This window comes from Monopterus albus, unplaced genomic scaffold, assembly GCF_001952655.1.
Source record: "Monopterus albus unplaced genomic scaffold, M_albus_1.0 scaffold51.1, whole genome shotgun sequence".
NCBI classification, from domain to species: Eukaryota; Metazoa; Chordata; class Actinopteri; order Synbranchiformes; family Synbranchidae; genus Monopterus; species Monopterus albus.
Genome location: NW_018127931.1, coordinates 4,713,330 through 4,733,339, shown reverse-complemented (window position 1 = coordinate 4,733,339; position 20,010 = coordinate 4,713,330). Strand labels below are relative to the sequence as shown.

General features: G+C 38.7%; 1 protein-coding gene across 9 annotated transcripts in view; it reads left to right on the top strand.

The window, feature by feature from the left end:
* Positions 1-20,010, top strand: part of nav3 (neuron navigator 3) — a 495,508-nt gene that overhangs the window by 362,559 nt on the left and 112,939 nt on the right. For all 9 annotated transcript variants that reach the window (XM_020601356.1, XM_020601357.1, XM_020601354.1 and 6 more), the window contains 3 exons: positions 1,165-1,237; positions 8,235-8,409; positions 15,370-15,438. In XM_020601356.1, coding sequence (XP_020457012.1) covers positions 1,165-1,237; positions 8,235-8,409; positions 15,370-15,438 — 317 coding nt within the window. The remainder of the gene's footprint in view (positions 1-1,164; positions 1,238-8,234; positions 8,410-15,369; positions 15,439-20,010) is intronic.

The window sequence follows — 20,010 nt, the reverse complement described above, 5'->3', positions numbered from 1 at the left end:
TCACAGTTGAATAAAATCCCACTGAAATGCACATTAATCCATTGAGGACAATGGTGTTCAGCAGAGAGGGAGTAAGAGAAGTTTTAGCAAGTATCTACAATGGCCTGTATGCAGATATGTCTCATTATCCTGGTTCTACAAAGTCTCCCTCTCACTAAGAACGTCTTGCAGACACGTTGAATGAGCAGACATAAGAGAGAGAAAATGAGAACTTTAGAGACCTGAAGAGAAGTTCAGCTCATGAATCATCATTGCCCATTGGACATCTGGCTGAGTTGCCCAGCTTACTCTTTGTATGGCCTTGTCTCACTGTGCTGAAGTTGAGCACTCTGACCTTTGACCTCATCATAAAAAACCTCCTGAGGGCCACTGTTGGCTGGCCACAATGCCAATGAAGCCACCTATTTGCTGCCATCAAGGACCACTTTGCAGAGGTGACTTTGTTGTGAAAAGCTTCAAGTGGGCCACACTGACCTACACACTCTGTATTTACAGCATGAGGATTTCATCTTGTGTGTGTATGTTTGTTCTGTCTGCTGTGTTGCAGTGCTTGTACTTACTTGTGTGTCTGTAGGTGTGTATGTGCTTGTGTATTAATTACATCATGGGGGCCGAAAGCTGTTAACACACTCACATTGTGGGGGCTTGACCATTCTTGTTGAGGAATCACTGAATTTTAGGGTGGTGACATGGTTTAAGGTTAGGGTCAGGTGTTAGGCAAGGAGTGGTTATAGTTAAGGTTAGGATAAGTCAACAGAAAATGAATGTAAGTCAATGTAAAGTCCCCACAAGGAATGAAAGCACAGCTGTGTTTGTGTGTTATTGCCTATACACAGTATATCCACTGGATTGGATGTGTTTTTACCACTGACTGGCATTATGTGTACAAATGGGTGTGTGTCCCCATGAATGCGTGTGTGTGACATGCGGTGGGTTGTGTAAGTGGTGAAACACTGTGGTCAGTATGTCACACAGCCGGGTCCCAGGGTTAAGCGGGGGTCGGGTAATAACCGCACAATGATGTGCTTTATGTGTAATAACGCTGATCGTCCCCCGTGCTCTGAGCCCTCTGCCCTGAGACATTTAGGCTCATTCAATGCTAAGTATCTTCACATTCTTGCTGTGTCTGTCTTTTGTGCTAACTGTCTACCGTCTTCCACACAGACCAAAAATGTGGACGCTTGCCTCAGTTTTCTGGACACCAGAGGAGTGAATGTACAAGGGCTCTCAGCAGAAGGTAAGAACAATAAAAAATATGGGTTTCTAGGGTTGATTAAACTCTTAAATGAATTTGTGCAGTAGCAGAAGACATATCTCCTTGTATTTCTAATTTTTAGACCTAGAAAATTTATTTGGCTCCCACACCACCCAGCTTTCTGTGGGTAGGTTTCCATTTCTTTACAGTATCAAATATTTTCCAATTTTTCACAGCACTGGAATTTACCATAAAATAGTATCATAGTAGGGGTGCACAATTTCTTCTTCAGGCTTCCCTATGGCAGTGAAAGCGATCATTATGGCAGTAAATTGTCTTATAAGACCAGTGTTAAAATCACAGTTAAATTCCTAACTGTGTTATATGGACTCTCTCTCAAAGTTCAGAGATGAATTCAGCTGCAGTCTGTTTTGTTCTCTGTATTCAAAGAGCTGCTGTAAAGGGCAATTCGCATAAGATGCACTGTGAGGCACAATTGGTGTGCGCATACAATACCTGACCTGATGTAATCAAGATTCAGAAGCTAGTATGTCCTCGTCATGTGAAATATATCTCCAGCATGTAAACTTCACTGAGCTAAGAATAGCACCTCTCTTTACAGCACAGTCACAACTCATTTTTCAAATAGCCCAATAGATTTTTAAATGACCTCTTTAGCTTAAGAATTAGACACTTAATTCCCCACTTAGTTTGAAAACTTCAAACTCACCACAAATGGGATACACATAATTCAGACAGTAATGGAAGGTGAAAAAAGTGCTGCTTTTCTGGAACATTTAATGTGCATCAAACAGGACAATGGTGCACTGTTTGTTGATTATAATTGTGTATGAACATCCATAGAAAACTAATTCATTTTGATTTATCTTGATGTGAAAAAAATGCTTGCATTATCTGCAAAGAGTAAATAGGAAGTATATACATGAAATCTAAATTAATTAGGGTTTTCAGTACAGTTCCCGTACAAGCATGTCTCTATTATTCTGTTATTTCAAACCTGTGTTTGCCTAGACCCCATATTAATTCTGCTCCCCTTTAAAGAGGGGAGTGTGCCCTTGACCTGTCCTCCAGCAGAAATAGTCTGGCAGCCTGACACATTGACCGATACCTCTAAATTCTGTGCCCCCCTACTACAGCACTTAAAATAACAAAGTGACTCACAAGTCCTGAAGTTTAAATTGGGTCTGTAAATAAATGAGCTATTTGGATACTGTGTCCATCACTGCTGCTGGTGCATTTCATTGCTATATCAGTTCATCATTTTTTTTTCTCACTCTCTGCCTTTGTCAGCCTCTCAAGGCATACTGTGCATGTGTGGCATACACTTGCGAGTTGAATTGCATGGCCGTGTTTGCCCTCTCATATTTAATTGAATCAGCCCAAGGCTTTTCAGATTTTTTTGGCTGGCATCTGCAGTTTTTATTAACTTTTTCAAAAGGCATAGGAATAAAATAAAGTGGAATGTTTGATGTGCAGTCCCCTTGCATTTCTGATGGGAGGCTATAAACCAAAGTTTTGGAAAAACTGATCTTGTTGAAGAGGTTTTAAAACAAGTAAAGAGAAAATGCCCAGAACTTTCAAATCTGATGTGAGAAATTTAAGAAACTACTCATTCTCAAGAACTAACACTGAACAAAGTGGCAGATCCTAAAATTACAGTATTATGTGTGGCTTTGATTGAGATTACTTTTTGGCATATTTTTCTCTTTCATTTATGTTAGGGATACGCTTGACACAAGGGTGAGCGAGCGGAGAAAACAGCAGACCCAGGCGGCTGGCTTCGGTGCAAGCAAAGATTTATTTACAGTGTTTAAGTAGTGCATCAATATATACAAAGTGAAGTGGTGAATATAACCGGGTGTCGACCAGCAGTAGCAGGAGTTATGGTACGTGGAGTGATGATGGACCGGGCTGCAGGGGTAGGAATCACTCCTGGGCACACAAACATACTTAGAATAACGGAGTAAACAAGAAAGAGCGATAATCCTAGGGAGGTCTGACGACGTAGAAAGAACTAGCAGGGGAGTGATGGGTGAGCAGAGTATAAATGAGGAGTGAGACAAAAGAGGTGCAGCTGATGAGTGTCAGAAAATCAGGGCAGGTGTGTCTAATCAAATAATCAGTGTGAGGGAGCTGACTAGGGCGAGAAAAGAGAAGAAAGGAAGGTGCAGCCGGGCAAACCTGACAATTTATAACATATACTGGTTTATGATGAAATACAACAAAACTAATAACGGCCTTGGATGTATGTAGTAGGCGTTTTTAGTAATGGTAAGTACGCCAAGTGCAGACTCCAGTACTTTAGACTTGATAAATTTGAATGGGAGGATGCAGTCAATTGGAGGATCAGCATCCTTGCTGGCAGACTCTGCTAATTATAGCTAGCTGATCTGCTAGCAGTTACTGACATCTCTGAAAGGCTTGGAGCAAATTTTCAAATTGGCATTACTTTGTTAAAATTACCACATATTCTCAATGTAAATGTTACTTTCTCTCTTGAAAAAAAATCTAAACTTTATAAAGTGGAATAATACAAGTTGCAGGATGATAGCTCCAACAGCTGGCACACCATGCATTCTGGGATAGTTAGTGGCCCCAAGTTCACACAAGTCAGCTCCCAAAGTATAATCTATAAAATAAGAAGATTTCTGTTTTTTTGATGTGTAATTGACTGGTGGCAGAACTGGAACAGTACTTAGGCTATGACTGATGACGCTTCTAAGTCACCAAGAACACAAGTACAGAGAAGTATGCACAATGGAAAACACCTAGTGTTTATTTGATAATTAGAAAACATTAGCGTGCCAACTCACTAAACTACTATATACTGTATATTGGACATGTTAGCATTATACCTTCTAAACAAATTAGCACAGTGACTGTGAATGTGATTAGTTACAAGCACTACTCTGTGTGCACTATCCCACAGCTTCTTAGTGTTACTATAAATTAAAATGCTCCACCTACTCAAATTCATACGTGATCCTGTAGCACAAAAACTATATCAAATGCAGGAACATTTTTAAATAGATTAGATATAACCTTAACTTACATAATGACTCAACCTACTACTATTTAACAACTAATCTGTGTTGGGTTAGCAAGGGGTACACCTCTCTGACCAGAAGATGTTTATGTTAAAGTTCAATGTATTTCCTATTCTTTCTGAATGCAAAACAAGGCTGGCTAGAAAACCTGTTTTTGAGGTCTTATTTGGGGACGCATAATTAAATAGAGAGAAGCCAAGATCATCAGCAAAAGCGAAGAAATAAGAGATAAACTGTAAAGATAGCTCCTGACTTGGACATGTATTGTCTGGGGTTAAACCCAAGAAAGTATGAGTTAGTATTTTTATTATACTTTGTATTACTAAGTCACACTAGAATCTTTTTCACCTCCTCCCACCTCCTCTGAGACACATTAAATAACTTCTCAAAAAATGCTGAATGAAACAACATCACAAACGTAATAGGCCTTCCAGATGCAAAGGCACATTTTCAGTGAGTAAGGGCTAAGCAGAAATATATATCCACTACACTGCTACAAAGCGGCAGGAACAGCAAACGACTGTGTATTATTGACAAAAATGTCCAACGGGAGTTTTACCAATGTCCTATCGCTGTCTCAGAGAATCCGGCTATCTTTTACACTCCCTCAACTTCCCAAAACTCTTAAAAATTAAAAAAGTGTGCAAAAAACAGCAAAAGGTGGCACTGAGACTTGTTCAGACACACACAAAGCTTTGGTCAGATGACAAGCAGATAATCATTATATCTAAAGTGTTCTATCTCTCCTATAGTACAGTATATACAGTAATTCTAGAAGGAAGAGTCGGTAAGGTGTTAATTTGTTCTTACTGGTGAGGATGCTTGAGATTTCAGTATTAAAATAAATTGCACGGTCTAGGCCAATACATTTTTTAGCAAATGCAATGACACTAAAATTGTTTTTTTTAAATCAACATAGTGAAAAATATTTATTGATCATATTTACAAAATTAGGTATATGGTGCAAATTTAGCCATGAGGAAACAGGCTTGTTGAGAGACATCACTTACAGGCCATTTCTGTTCCCTTCTAATGCCTGAGAAGAGTGCAGTGCTCAGATTCACAAATCCTTTCTTGTCCTGAAAAGAGTCAAAGTCCAGAATTTGTTTCATAAACATGTTGTCCTTTGTAAGTAATATTTTTCTAAATGGGCTGCATCTGTACCAACCTAAAAGTGGCTAAGCTAATGGAGTGCAGTTATGCTGTAGCTAATGACATGACAATTCACTGTTGCTGGTTACCATGGTAACATCATTTGTCTCCTACACCTCATATGCATATGGCCCATAGGAACAGCTCATGAAATAGTGCTCCTACATTTGCGGGTGGAACTGCACACAGGCATTGAGCCCCACTCACCTGTGGAGAGTTCTGTGTTTTATATACCAGTCATCTACCCCAACTTTTTCCTAACAGATTTTGTGGCTCTATATACTACACCTCCTAACTTATTCCTTTTCTTGTGTCATAATTACTACAGTCACTAGAGGTTGCCAAAACTATAATATGTAACTATTGGTCGTAATAACTAGCTGGCATAAACAACATAGGTATAGATTCATTTTGTACAAGAGGACAACCTTGGAGCAAGTGATGAAAAGATTTGACAGTGAAAACAATAAAAGCAAGCTGATACTGTACATGTCAGTGAATCTGAGCCCACCAGTAAAACTAATATTAGACTCAGCACTACCTTCCTAAAGCCTTAATGGACAAGTAGACTGCTTGTATCCGGCAATATCCAGTAGCCTATTAAATTCGCAGTTGTGCATTCCCAACATCATTGTCAAATAAATCAACTCAAAGCATTAATTCTGGAGCTCTAGGGCCTCAGGACAGCTGCTGAACTGCCTGGTTGGTAATGTAACCTAGCTTATATTTCCAAGACATAAAATATTAAAATGAGCTGTTCTATAGCTGACCCTCACCTCAAGGAGCAACTTCCATTTTGGGAATGATGAAATATTATTCCTCATATTGTTCTCATCATTATCATTTTTATAGCGTTTAACATTTGCCAAGAGTTTCAGTCCACAGCAGCTCTTTGGTTGGCTGAATCAGCAACATTGTCTCTCCCTGCTGCTCAGACTCTCCTAGGCCCAGTATAAATAGTTAGAAAATGGAAAACACCCCCAAGAGATTAATCTCCTTCAACTTTCACAGACTCCAAACAGCATAGCCATGGATGGCTGGGGATGTTTGAGTCTCACCAGATTGAAAAATAAAGTAAAAAGCCCTGTGTCAGCTGTTGCCATCCTTTCTTTGGTTTTGTGTGCCAGCCCTCACTGAGGGTTTGATAGGAAAAGTTGATTTCACAAATGGGTGCGTTAGCCACAATGATCAATTTTTCCTCCTCTGTGTCCTCTGTGACTGTTCAAGTTCTGTCATGGCTGTATGTGCAGGAGTCTTTTAGAGATGCATTTGTTTGAGGTTTGTCTGAGATGAACTCAAGAACTATTGAGGATAAGATTACCATTTCAGACAAACTTGCTCATTGATAAAGAGCTTTCTTTGTTGTTGCCAGCTCAGGATATTCAGAAGGTAACTTTATCTACAAGGCTGCAGTTTCTTGGAAATATGAATATCCATCCATCCGCCATACTGCTTATCCTGTAGACAGTGACTCACGCTCATATTCACACCTACGAGTACTGGTTGCACTGGTTGGTGCAAAAACTCAAGTAGAAACTCTCATGAGGTGCTGTACAAAATGGCGCTTTCTTAACCACAATGCTGATGGTGCTAGTAGTAGATCACTAGGGTTTAGAGGCTCAAATTGTGTTCTTTTTTTTTTTTTTTCAAAAAACTTGGTATTTTGTTGGTTAAATAGGTTCTTTATCTGGTCTTGATATGATGATCATATGTTATTGTACAGTTTGGGAAAATCAGAACACACAACTAGGCTAACCAGTTTCACATTAGTTCAAGCAGTGGTCAACAGTGATTGGCTGCACACACAAAGGTCAGTGCAACTGGGGTCAAAGTTCAACAATTTTGAATTTTCGGTGAACCCCCGTTTCACACTGGGCACCACAGACATCTGCACAGAGGCTTTGCGGCACAACACATATAAAACAATGCCAAGGTGTGCACAAAAGTCTTTTTGTCGCAATAGTGTAAACACGCCATAAGAAACAAAAAGGAGAGGGATAACTTGTTGGAATTTTGGCTTGAATATATGTTGAATGATTGTTTTTCAGTCTTCTGTTGCCATTATCTCTGCTGCTGTTTGCTAGGTTATTGCACTTTAGTTGTAATTTTGATAGTGAACTTAATACATACAAATGTGTCATTAGTGTCAGTATCCCACCACTGTACCAACAGCACTTGTGAACGTACTATGAGTTCCTTATTTCATGGCAAAAGCAGAACTGTATTTTAAATACAGTTCCTGTTGTATTTTATATTTTTGGCTGTTTGGCTCAGAGCAGATGTTAGCCAGTCCTCATGCTTCACTCCTAATCTACCCAGCTCCGTGTTAGCTTATGTATGTGAGCAGATGCTTTAGTCTGGATCTGTGACTACAGTTTCTTGTGAGCAAGTAAGTGTTACTTCATGCTGAATACATTTAATTGATTTTGCATATTATATAGTACATCAGTAACACTTCCAGTGGAAGCTGGTTTATAATTGCTCTTATAAAAATTATGTTTGCTGCACAACAGCTATACTTGAGTTCTATCCCCAGGTGGATTTTAAAAAGTACAGTATGAGCACTTTTAAAAAAGATGATACATTGTGTGAAAAAAGTAATTTTTTAAGTGTCACAGGACACTGCTTTGGTTCTAGAAAAATGAAAAACAACTTCTGCACAACTTCCTTTGCAAAAATGACTTTATCCCAAGAAAATTAATTTGTTCAGCTGGAGGTAGATACAGGCTGTAAATCACAGTATGCAGCTGTAACACAAGATGGATGCAGGATGAATTCATATGTTGAGCTTAAAATTTCCTTTGGTTTTGTCCCTCCAGAGATCCGGAATGGCAACCTAAAGAGCATCCTGGGCCTCTTCTTCATTCTGTCGCGCTACAAGCAGCAGCAGCAGCAACAGCAGCAGTACTACCAGTCCTTGGTGGAGCTCAGCCAGCAGACCAGCAACACCACGCCATCTACCAGCAGCCTCAAAACACAAGAGATGCAGTCCAGGTATGTTATCCTGGTGGAGAAGTTGTATGCATTTGTATTACAGTGATATGGTGCTAGTATTTTTCTTTTTTTAAATTCACTTTTTTCAAACAATTAAATAAATGATAACTAAAAATAAAAACTGGTCTCATCTGGGGCAGAGATATCCTAGAAGGCAGAGAGGCAAGTTAATGTTAGTGGTTTGAATTAGTGGTCCAAATATTTTTTAGGATGCATGCTGGAATGAAGGTCAGGTGATTTATCACTTTTGAATGCTTAATTAGGCCCAGAGCTTTTATAAACAGGAAATTGATAGGTAGGAGCAACAGCCTTCATAGGAGATGTTGCTCATTAAATGCTCAGAAGGCCTTTGCTGCATCAACTCCATAAGGAAGTTTCCACAGGGACAAGTCAAGTTGCCTGACAGAAAAATCAAGGAGTTACATTAGATTTATATTTTTAGTGCAGTCCTAGCTTTGGATTATATGGGAAGTACAACTCGCAACACAACACAAACACTCTAGAGAGATAAATAGACATAAATTACAACATTTAAATGACTTTCATATCTGTCCATTATATATACATTTTAAAAAATGTAATATAAAGCTGTTAGCTTTAGCTTTTTCTTTGCATAAATATTGGAAGCAGAGGTAAAATCCATCTACTGGCATATTTAATGCTTATTAATGTACTAAAAGAAATATTCCTGAACATAACCCCCAGTATTGGTGTATTGCCATTTTTACACTGATTAAACAAATGAGATATAACAAATTAATTGGTGAGTTTAAAAGGTTGCTGGTACGCAGATTTGATTAGCAGTTTCCAGTCTTTGCGCTAAACTATGCTAACAACCTCATGTTTAACACACAGATGTTAGAGTGGTACTAATCTTCTCATAAACCTCTCCACCAGAATGTGAATAATGTGTATTTTCTATAGAATTATAATCTAAACAATGAAAGTTTAAAAACAATTTATCCATCATTACAAAAATGACATGATGCTGCAGTACAAAGACTGGTCCACTAGATATTGCTAAAGGAATTTACAGAATGTGCACAAAATTTGACATTTTACTCCGTTTAAGAGATGGTGCATCAAAGGTTGACTATATGAAATTTTTAAGTTATTGTTATTTGTTTTTAAGGCATTTAATGGATTGGCCCCTTCTTACCTCGGTGAACACCTGCAGTGGCACAAGCCAGTTAGATCCATGAGGTCCTCAAATAAGTTTCTTTTACCTGTACGAAGGGCTAGACACAAGTGCCCCAAAACTGTAGAACAGTTTACCTGTTAATAATGGCAGTGGATCTGCCAATCTTGAAGACACTGCTCAAATGGCCTCTGTGGCCTTTGAATCATAGTGAAGTTGGCATGTTTCCACTTCCAATTATTTATTGCCTGTGCCTCTTGCTCTTTATTAAACTTTTTTATGTAGCCTATGTGAAGTATTGTTTTTAATATAAAGACATGCGCTGTACAGTAGAAGTGTTGGCATACAGGCAGCGAAGCAGTAAAAGGCAGTAAAAGCAAAGGAGGTATGTCTCTGTGTGATGTAAATAGACACAGCAAAGGAGCTTCTAAAGGAAGGGCTGACATGCCACACATAAGCAGCATTCCCTCTGACCAGATCAAGTTACTGTACCTTCACTCTATTTCGCTGTGTGTTTGTGACTCTGTTGCAGTGTATGTGTGTAAAATCAGTGCAACAAGATCAGTGTGTCTCATCATTTGAGGAGAGGGTATGTGGGTAAGATGATACTGTCAAGAGCCTTAGCTTCACTCTGTTTGGACGAGTTAGAAAATGGTAGCAGTGAGGTCAGTGTATCGTGTGTATGCAGGTGGAGAATACTCTCACACACCCAACAACAAAGTCTGAAGCACACCACTGCATCAGTCCAGGCTGGTAAATGAATCTTAAGTGGTTTATATCACGTTCAACACTCCTGCAGTTCCGGAGTGTGTGTGTGTGTGTGTGTGGGTGTGTGTGTGTGTGTGTGTCAGGGTGATGAATTTAGAATGAGCCAGGGGATCATGAGTGTGTGAGTCAAATATCAGACACAAATAATTTTTTTCCATGTTGTTTTTGAACCAAATTCTGCTGAGAATGACATCCCATGCTCTACTTTCTGTTTCTAGTGCAGTGTTGGAGAACATCTGTTTGCTTTGTGATAACGGTTTCTTTAAAGTTCTTAAACTGCAGTTACTGTACTATTCACACCTGTAAAAAAAAATACAGTATATTATTTAACAGTAAGTAAAATAGGAAGATGAGATTAAAAGGGATAACAATCACTGCATTGTAAATGTCTTGTGTGTTGCATTTGACCATATGAAATTGAGTTTATATAAAGAAACAGCTGCATAGCTTGTACCCAGAGCACAAACTGACAATTAGGTTTGCTTTCTCTGCACTTTTCATATTGTACCATGTCAACCCAAAATTATATTAAAGATCTGTAATGTTCTTTTATTTGAGACTACATGCCTGGCTGGTGTGCAGACTTTCTTTTATCTTTACCTTCGAAAGAGTGAAATGTAATTAAATCTGTTTAAAAAAATGTATGTAACTGCAATTTTCCACAGTGATAAATTCCTGTGGGCTCCAGTCGACTGTGAAGATTTAGCATGTCTGAATAACTTCATAAAAGACAAGATGGGTGTTTTAAATAAAAAATTGTTCAGCTTTTTAAATGATCAAATTATCTTGTGTGACAGATAATGTGACAGATTTACACAGACAGAGACACACACTCACACATTTGGTCAACTGCACATTTATAGTGGCAGTGTTGAGGGCTCTCTATAGACAGCACCAGCTGGCCTAACTGGTGTTTCTGGAGCAGGGGATGGGATGTGTGTGAATGTGCGCGTGTCTGAGGGGAACTCCCTATTGGTCAAAGCACACCAGTCTGGAGCCACAGGAGGTTTTCAGAGCTTCAGAAGGCAGGGGGCCACAGCCTGGTAGGGCACAGAAAACCCTCCTTCTTTAACTCACCATGTCCTGGGGTGAACAAGTTGACCCCCTGATCTGGCACTCGTCACGCCTCCCTACTGCCGTGTCTCGCGACAGAAAGACCCGTTTGCCATATGGGAGAGCCAACATTCTGACCAAGCCCAGCTCATCTCCTAGGTATAGTAGTAACTTGTCCAGTGTGTGGTGGAATTCAAGGAATGGAGTTTGGATCTTTTTGGAAAACACAGGGTGATATGAGGATGATGGATTAGTGTCTGTGGCATCATGAACTGGTAAACTGTGTGGTTACACTTGGTTGTTATTCTGGGTTGTCATACATCATGAATAGTTCTTGTACCTTTTTGTCATACATTGTTGATAGATATCAGTAACTTATTGGTCTTTGCCATGCATTCACTGAGACATTTTGGTTGAAGTTCTTTATCAGTCTTGGCAACAGGTTGTTTGATAAGTGGTATACTACACAATAAAAGCCATATTTTGTACTATACACATGACGAACTGATATTGTATATTAATTCCATCCCCATAACAAACTAACTGAATCTGTTTTTGTACTTATTTAGGTAATTATTAGACAATTGTTTTGCCATATACAGTATAAAGCAATATTTAAATTTCTGTGAGATATTGAAGACTTAAAATTTATGACATGCAACCTCTTTTGTTCAACAAACTGACTGTTGTTTTGTGATGCAAAGTTAGAGGTAGTGTATTATGATTATTGCCCTGAAAGCCTCTTAGGGAAGATGTGGCTAGATGGGTAGACATATCACCTGACTTTGTTTTACATCCTGACTACTACAACAGTCAAAGTTGTTTTTTTTGACTGTGACCATCTTTCTCCTGATTTAAATTCTGCACTTCTAGCTTAACCATAGGTGGTGCTGAATCAGAATATATTAATATGATTAATTTAGATATTTTCAGATATTCTACTGTATGTCTTAAGTAGATGATAAGAAAGAAGTGACACAAAACAAAGGACCTGAGGAAGATGGGTACTAACAAGGATTCCCAGCCAGACATGAACTGTGATGTTGGGGTTCATGTTGGCCACCTAAACCCCTAATCAGTAGATACTGAGTTGATTGTGACACATGCTCAAATAGATACGTGACTTTATGTGTGTGTCTGCATTCAAGCAACAAGACTTGTAGTAGCATCAAACTGTTTGAACAGATTCCCCCTAGATGCAAAGTCAGATGACAACTCATAACTCATTACTTGTTGTCATTATGCAGGCCTGAATGCCAGAGTGGCTGCCATTTTGGGTTTAGAACTCATCAGTTTGCATCTGCCCTCAGAGCTGTGGCAGTAATTGAGCCGAAACCTATATTATTCATTTTGAATAGGGCAGTGATGGCATCCAGTATCGCTTGGATATATTCTGCAGTGTCATGGACTATTAGACAGAGGCCCTGTTGATGTATGTTGTATTTGATTAAAAGTGACAGACTGTACCCCACCTCTTCATCATTACTACCCCACTCCTAGATCTTGTCCCAGTGAGTTCTGGTGTCTCTTTTTTCACATTGGAAAGATCTTAAATGTTGTGGGTTGGATAAGCACTCCAGGCTAGAGATTCTGTACCATTACCTTCATATTTCATTGCTTTTCTTAAAGTTAGAGGTGGAGCAAGGAGGTCAGAATGGGTCTTGTAGTGGAAAAACTGTGCACCACAGCACCCCTGTTTTTGTTTTGTTTTGTTGTCATATATAACTCTTGGCTGCACTTGCACTACTTTCCCTCAGACTTCTGTGACCTTTGTTGCCTTTGAAGATATCCCATGTTCCTCCCTGCTAACAGCCCTGTACTACACTCCCACTCTGAATACGAACAAAAAGAAAGAAAAGACAGAACGAGAGCAACAAGACAAAGATGCACAAATCTAAGCTCAATCCTTTTATTCATTTAAATGCTGAAAATGCATTTTACAGTGTGCCTGGCTCCATTAATCTCTCGTTTTTGTGTACTAAGTGCCATTTAGAATATTTAATAGAGCACAAAACATGCTACTAATACTTAGTTGCCAGACATAATTAACCAATGTGCATGCATCATATATTTCATTAACAACATGATACAAAGGTGCTCACCACTATAATAGAAAGCTGCTTTGGAACTGTTTCCCCTGTCTTCTGCTGGCTTCTCTGAAGCTTGTTAGCATAACTCTGCATCATGAAAATCTGCAGGGTCAGTCAGAAATGTATAGTTACTCTGTGCCTCATTGCAGAGGGTTTAAAAGTGAGGTTAATTGTGTAGAGGTAGCAATGTAAAAGGAGAATGTCTGTGCATGTGTGTCGTTACATCTGTGTTTATGAGAGCAAGGCACAGTGAAGCTAAAGGCACATTTAGTGAGTGAGACAATTAAAATTCTGCTTACCGCCTTAAATTATCCTTGTTTTTCAGAGTTTGACCTTTGTGAGCAAAGCATTAAACAGCACATTGTTGCTCCACTGATTTTAGCGTACAGAGTGATTGCATTTATTCAGTGTATTGACTGAAATTCCCTCGGCAAAGCCTGAACCTGTTCCCCTTTTACTGTACTTCTGCATAAAAGGAAATGATGCATGAATAATAAGCTGCCAAAAAGTCATCAGCAGCAGGCTTTATAAAAGTCACAGTCCTTGTAACATAAATTTGGGTATATATACATATATAAGACATTTATATTTTCCAGCAATCTACTCATAGCAATATAAATTACTGTATTGTTGGTTTTCTAGTAGCCTTTTTTCTACTCTTTTTATTCCCTCATGGGTCATGGTGTCAGCTAAATGCATGAAATGTTAAAATTTTGGCATTAGCAAATGTTGACATTTGTTTATATTCAGTGCCATGCAACTCTGACTCAGATCTTGTTATTGAGTGCTGCACAGCTAGAGCAGACTGTGCAGACAATTAGATGTGATGACTGCAGTGCGTCATTCAGCCTCCCAGTATAGGTAGTTTATTGTCTCCATGCACTGTCACTCACCAACGCCAAACCAGCAGCCCACAAACACAAAACAGAGAGTAAATTGTTCCCCCTTGTCAGAAAAGAAGGACATCTAAACAGACTTCTGGTGTTTGTGGCTTCCACTGGCCTTCAGCTGAAGCATAACTAGTTGAAGTACTCTAGTCATTGTAGAGCACAAAGCAGTCTTACAGCTGAACTTATTGAACTACTGCTGTGTGGCTGTCTCATCAATAGGAAGTGATTAGGAAAACAAAGTTTCTCAGCTTGTGGGAGCAAGGAGTAAGTGTGCAATTATTATTTTTTTATTTGTGGTGTAGTAGTTAAGGGTTTTAATATTTTTGTTAAACTATATGAAAGGGGGCTTCACTGTGTAAAATGGTGTTACTTTATGCTCTGTTAACCTTGCAGTAGGTAGGTGTGAAGTACAATCATCATTTTGTGTGGATGATTCTAGAAGTTATCTTAGCTAAAACTACGGAAATTAAGCATATTATAACCATACTTTGATATTGCTATTGAAATTATTCTTATGGTGAGTTTACAACATTCACTTTGTTAGCAGCTATTATTCCTGTGGTCATTTAAATTATTTTCATTTTTTTTAAATAATTTTTATAAATTACACAGAAAACTCTTACACGTGAAAATGCCTTCATAAACATGTTAATGTTACTACATGTTAACAGCAACCAAGCTAAATATAAAAATAAAAAATCAATTTGGCAAATAACATTAGCATAAATTAGCTGAGCCTTGTAACTATGTGAAGGATATTTTTATTTAAGTTTGAATACTTGTACAATATTTGTCTCTTGTTCTATTTTGTGTGGTTTTGTCTCTAATTTGCAAGTAGAATATACGCTTTGTAAACACAGTGAAAAAACAGCAACTCTTATGCCAAATCTTTCTGTCTACTACTTGTATGTCTGTATGCCTCGTCTTACTCACATTATCACATTCATAAATCTTCAGAAGGATACTGGTCTCATTCCTTGTCAAACTGTGTTGTCTGTCATCTCCTCTGCTCTCTCCACAGTCTCACAGCACGATATGCAAGTTCTCCGGGCCACAGTGGAATAGGGTCACCACAGAAAAAAAACACAAGGTAACTACTCCATGCAGCTCTTTTATTTTATTAGGTTAGCTGATTCATACACTTTTATAGTGCTTCATACAGGTCTTTCATATTGTGATATGCGCTTTGTTTGTCCATTTTACTAAACGTTGTCATGTTTTTGTGATACTCAGTTATCACCACAGGGAGGAATGTTGTAGTATTTGAACATTTAGTTTTCAGTCAGTAACTAGAATGACTTGTACTGTTTTATTTGGAATTAGACAACCCCCCCAATAGACTATCATAAAAAGGGATTTTCACCATACAACATTTTACAAAAGTAGTTTATTTGCATTTAGTGTAAAGTGTGTTTCTCTGTCCTCAATCCAACATTTTTACTACTTGATTAGTGCTGTTCTGTGTGATGTGTCCTTTAAGTGGATCCCAGTTACACACCGTGACAAAAAAAAACTAGTCTTGAATGAGCTTCCAAAAGCTTGTGCAAGAGGGTAAACTTATCTCACACACATATACAGTAAATACATAAGCACAAACATACAGCAGCTGTAAGAACAGATGTTCAGGCTCTGATGCTCATGCACAGATATGGGCATTTTCACACTTATTGTACACATAAAGTATAACATACACACATATGCCAAACAATATATACAGTACTTATGTTCATTTGAGACATGCACCCACAAATCTACTCACACATACTGTACATACACACCCCAGTGAACAGTTGTCTGCTGCTTGCAGCATTTGCTCCAACTAAGAGGTGGTGGGAACCAACATGTTCACACATAATTTGTCTCCAGGCACCACTGAGCAATGGCAGAAATGCTGCAGGCAGCACCTCCAGCCTGAGTAGTAGTCTACTCTCTTTCCTCAGTGACAACAAACCTCACTGCTGCTACTTTGCAGAAATAGTTCTTTAATTCATACACACATATGAAGATACGCCCCATTTTAGAGGTTAGCAAGTGGTGATAGAGTAGGCATCCTGACACTGCAAAATGATCAATATAAGCCTGATAACCATAATTAATTGCTTTCTTGTCATCTGAGAAGTTATTTTATTCATTCTGTCCTCTCATTATCCCAGCGGCAACAAAGTTTTAGCTGTTCTAAAATAGGGAAACAATTGATATCTCTCACACATGTTGAGTTAAATTGTAGCGAAGATTGTTTTGGTGCCTTTAGGTTTTTATGCTCTTTATTTGACATTCTACTCATTAGCCAGAGCTTAAGGACCTATCCAACTTTTAAGAGCAGCTGCTGCACCTTTACTCCAGTTCTATTATTATTAAAATGTGTGGAAACATGGCCACTGTGTTTTTGGGTTAGGATTAGGGTTGTGGGAGTGTTTAAACTCAGTTATTTGTTTCTTAATAATGGATGGTTTATTATTTCATAGAATTAGTGGTTTCATTTTGTTTTTACATGTATTTAAAATGTGCCAGCCCTTCTAAAATGTTCTAGATCTGCCCCTGCTTATCTGTAATAGTAAAGTGTACTGTATATATATGATTTTTATTTTGTTCCCCTGTGATTAACCATGCTGTAATTGTCCTTGATGAAGGTGTTTAACCCAAATTGAGCAAAATAGCTTTACAGTATGAATAAACTAACTCTGCTATGGTTACACACTTGGACTTGCCCCTGGCTTCACCCATGCTAAGTAATTACATACATATATGCTCTCCTGTACAGTACAATTCATGTGTATACTGTTAGGCTGTACTCTACCTTTAAAATGAGCAGGGAAAAAAACTTTGCATATGTTTGTTTTTAAGGCCTGTACTTCTCTCTCATTCATTACATCCTGCTTATGAGATGAATCAAGTAAACTTTATTTTGCTTCTGAGTCTCTGTGTGAGAGGATATAATAACATCAGTCAACAGTAAGGGATCCTGCAACTGATAAGAACAGCAACTGTGTGACCAAATCAGTAGTATTAGTATTTGATTAGGGGGCAACACTTGATATTTTATTTTCCAGCAGTATCCCTTTAACACTTTAAAATGTAGGTCAGTAACTAAAAGATGGTGATATATTTGCATCTGGTATATATTTTATATTGAGGACAAGTCCATTTTCATTCTGGTCAGGGTGTATATAACACTGCAGACCCACGCTGGCACACTACAGCACGTGGCTGAACAGATAACTATATTTCAAACTGAAACATCCTGACTCTCCACTCATTGTTCTAGGGGATTTTAATAGAGAAAACCTCACTCACGAACAGCCCAAATACAGGAGGCATGTCAGTTGCCTCACCAGAGATAAATACAATAAACAATGGATGACTGCTACATGGTAATAAAGGACACCTATTGCTCTGTCCCTTCAGTCTCTCCAATCACTGTATGGTCCTTCTCATTCCAAACTATAGGCAGAAACTTAAAGCTGCAGCAAAGCCTGTGGTCAAAACAGTGAAGGGATGTACCAATAAGGCAAAATCAGAGCTACAGGCCTGTTTTGACTGCACAGATTGGACTGTATTTGTGACTGCATCTACAGACCTGGATGAACTCACTGACAGTGTGACATCATACATCAGGTTTTGGGAGGACATGTGTGCGCCCACCAAAACCTTCTGCACATACAACAACAACAACAAGCAGCCCTGGTTCACAGTAAAACTCAAGCAATTTCATCATGCCAAAGAGGAGACATACATAAGTGGGGACAGAATCCTGTACAGGCAGGTCAGGAACATACTGACAAGGGAGATCAGAGCAGCAAAGAGGAGTTACTCCAAAAAGCAGAAAAAACAGTTTTCAGCCAATGATCCCTCATCTGCGTGGAGAAGCCTGAAAAACTTTACTGGCTACAGGAACCCCCACCCCCCCTACTCTCTGTGAAAGACAATCAACTGGCAGATAGCCTGAATGTGTTTTACTGTAGGATTGAGAAACAGAACTCTACATCTCAGACCCAGCAGCTGCTCTCCCCATGGTCACCCCACGTCCCCCCAGCCCCCACCCAAATGACTGCACCTCCGAGTATGCCTCTATTAAACTCCTGAAGCTCGCAGATGACACAGCGGTCATCGATCTCATCCGAGATAGTGACAAGTTGGCCTACAGAAGGGAGATGGAACAGCTCACCCTGTGGTGCAGTCGCAACAACCTGGAGCTGAACATACTCAAAACAGTAGAGATAACCTCAGGACCTCAGGAGTAGCACCCCCACCCTACCCCCTTCTGATACTCAGCAGCACTGTATCAACAGTAGAGTCCTTCAAGTTCTTAAAATCACAAAGACACACCACGCAAACATTTGCCATCACTTCAGCTTTTGATTTGCAAGGGAAGGCAGCTCTATTTTTTTGATAGGAATAAAGCCATTTAAGCTTAAAGCTGCAAGGCTTTTCAGACTAACCATCTGCTGCATTTTCTGATGCAATAAGAAACATAAAGCATGCAATAAAAATTCAGCACTTCAACTGTTGCAGCAGAGGGACCTGAATGGTCAATATTTCAAGTTTACTTTGTTTATCTTAAAAATAGAATAAGGTTTAGTGATTACCAACCAGGGGCCTATTGCATAAAACTCGGATAAGGGATTAAGCCGGGATATCTTGGTGATCCTGGCTCAATTTATCCGTGATCCGGTTGCACTAAAGCTGGATTAGATGGCAGTAGGATGTTATGGTATAAATTACCATGGAGATTTATTCTGTGGAGCTAGCCTGCTCCAGACCAGGCTAAGTTCCAGGATTTATTTAATCTCATCCCTTATGTCAGTCAGCAGTCACCACAAACGGAAACCAATAGTTATTTCACTGCACACTATACATTGTTATCACATATAATTAGACCCACTGTCATTGTTTAAACGTTTGTGATCATTAATTTCAATCATTTTGGATAAATGATGACTTTTAGATGATGTTGCTATCATTAGATAATTTAAGTTTCCCATAGATTATAAGGCTATATATAAAATGATAGAATATTAGGGCCACAGAGGGAAAAAAAAAGAAAATTCACAGACTTCGATAATGAAGTCTTTAATAATATTGTAACCCGTTGTTTTAGAGGAGGACAGTTGTTAAAATGACAGCTGTGGGGCATTTCGTGGAATTGTTCTTCAGTATGGTTCCACAATCAAGGACATACTTAATCTTTTGGCACATCAGCATCACATTGTCATATGTATCAGGACTGTAAAAAGAATATGCATCTTTTAGGGAAAAAAGAACCAGCCTCATAAATGTATGACTTTTTCCCTCTTCCTTAGTGTGGCCTTAATACTCTGTCATATAAAATACACATTCCATATAAATATAAAAACACAAAGTGTAACATTATGTTCCTTTATTGAATAAGGATAAAACAAAGCAGGTAAACCATCAGCTCCTTTCGAAACTGAAGTCACACAGTGACTCTACAAGATGGAAAGCACAGAATCAAAGCATATTATACAACAAAAGGATAAATACACATTCAAAAGGTCTGTATATAACACACCCCGCATGTCTGCACACTGAAATAAATGCAGGACAAATCCATACAAATCAACTGAACAGACAAATGAATGGATACAGCACAAACATAAGAGGCCAAATCAATAATATATATATATTGAACACAAAAAAACCC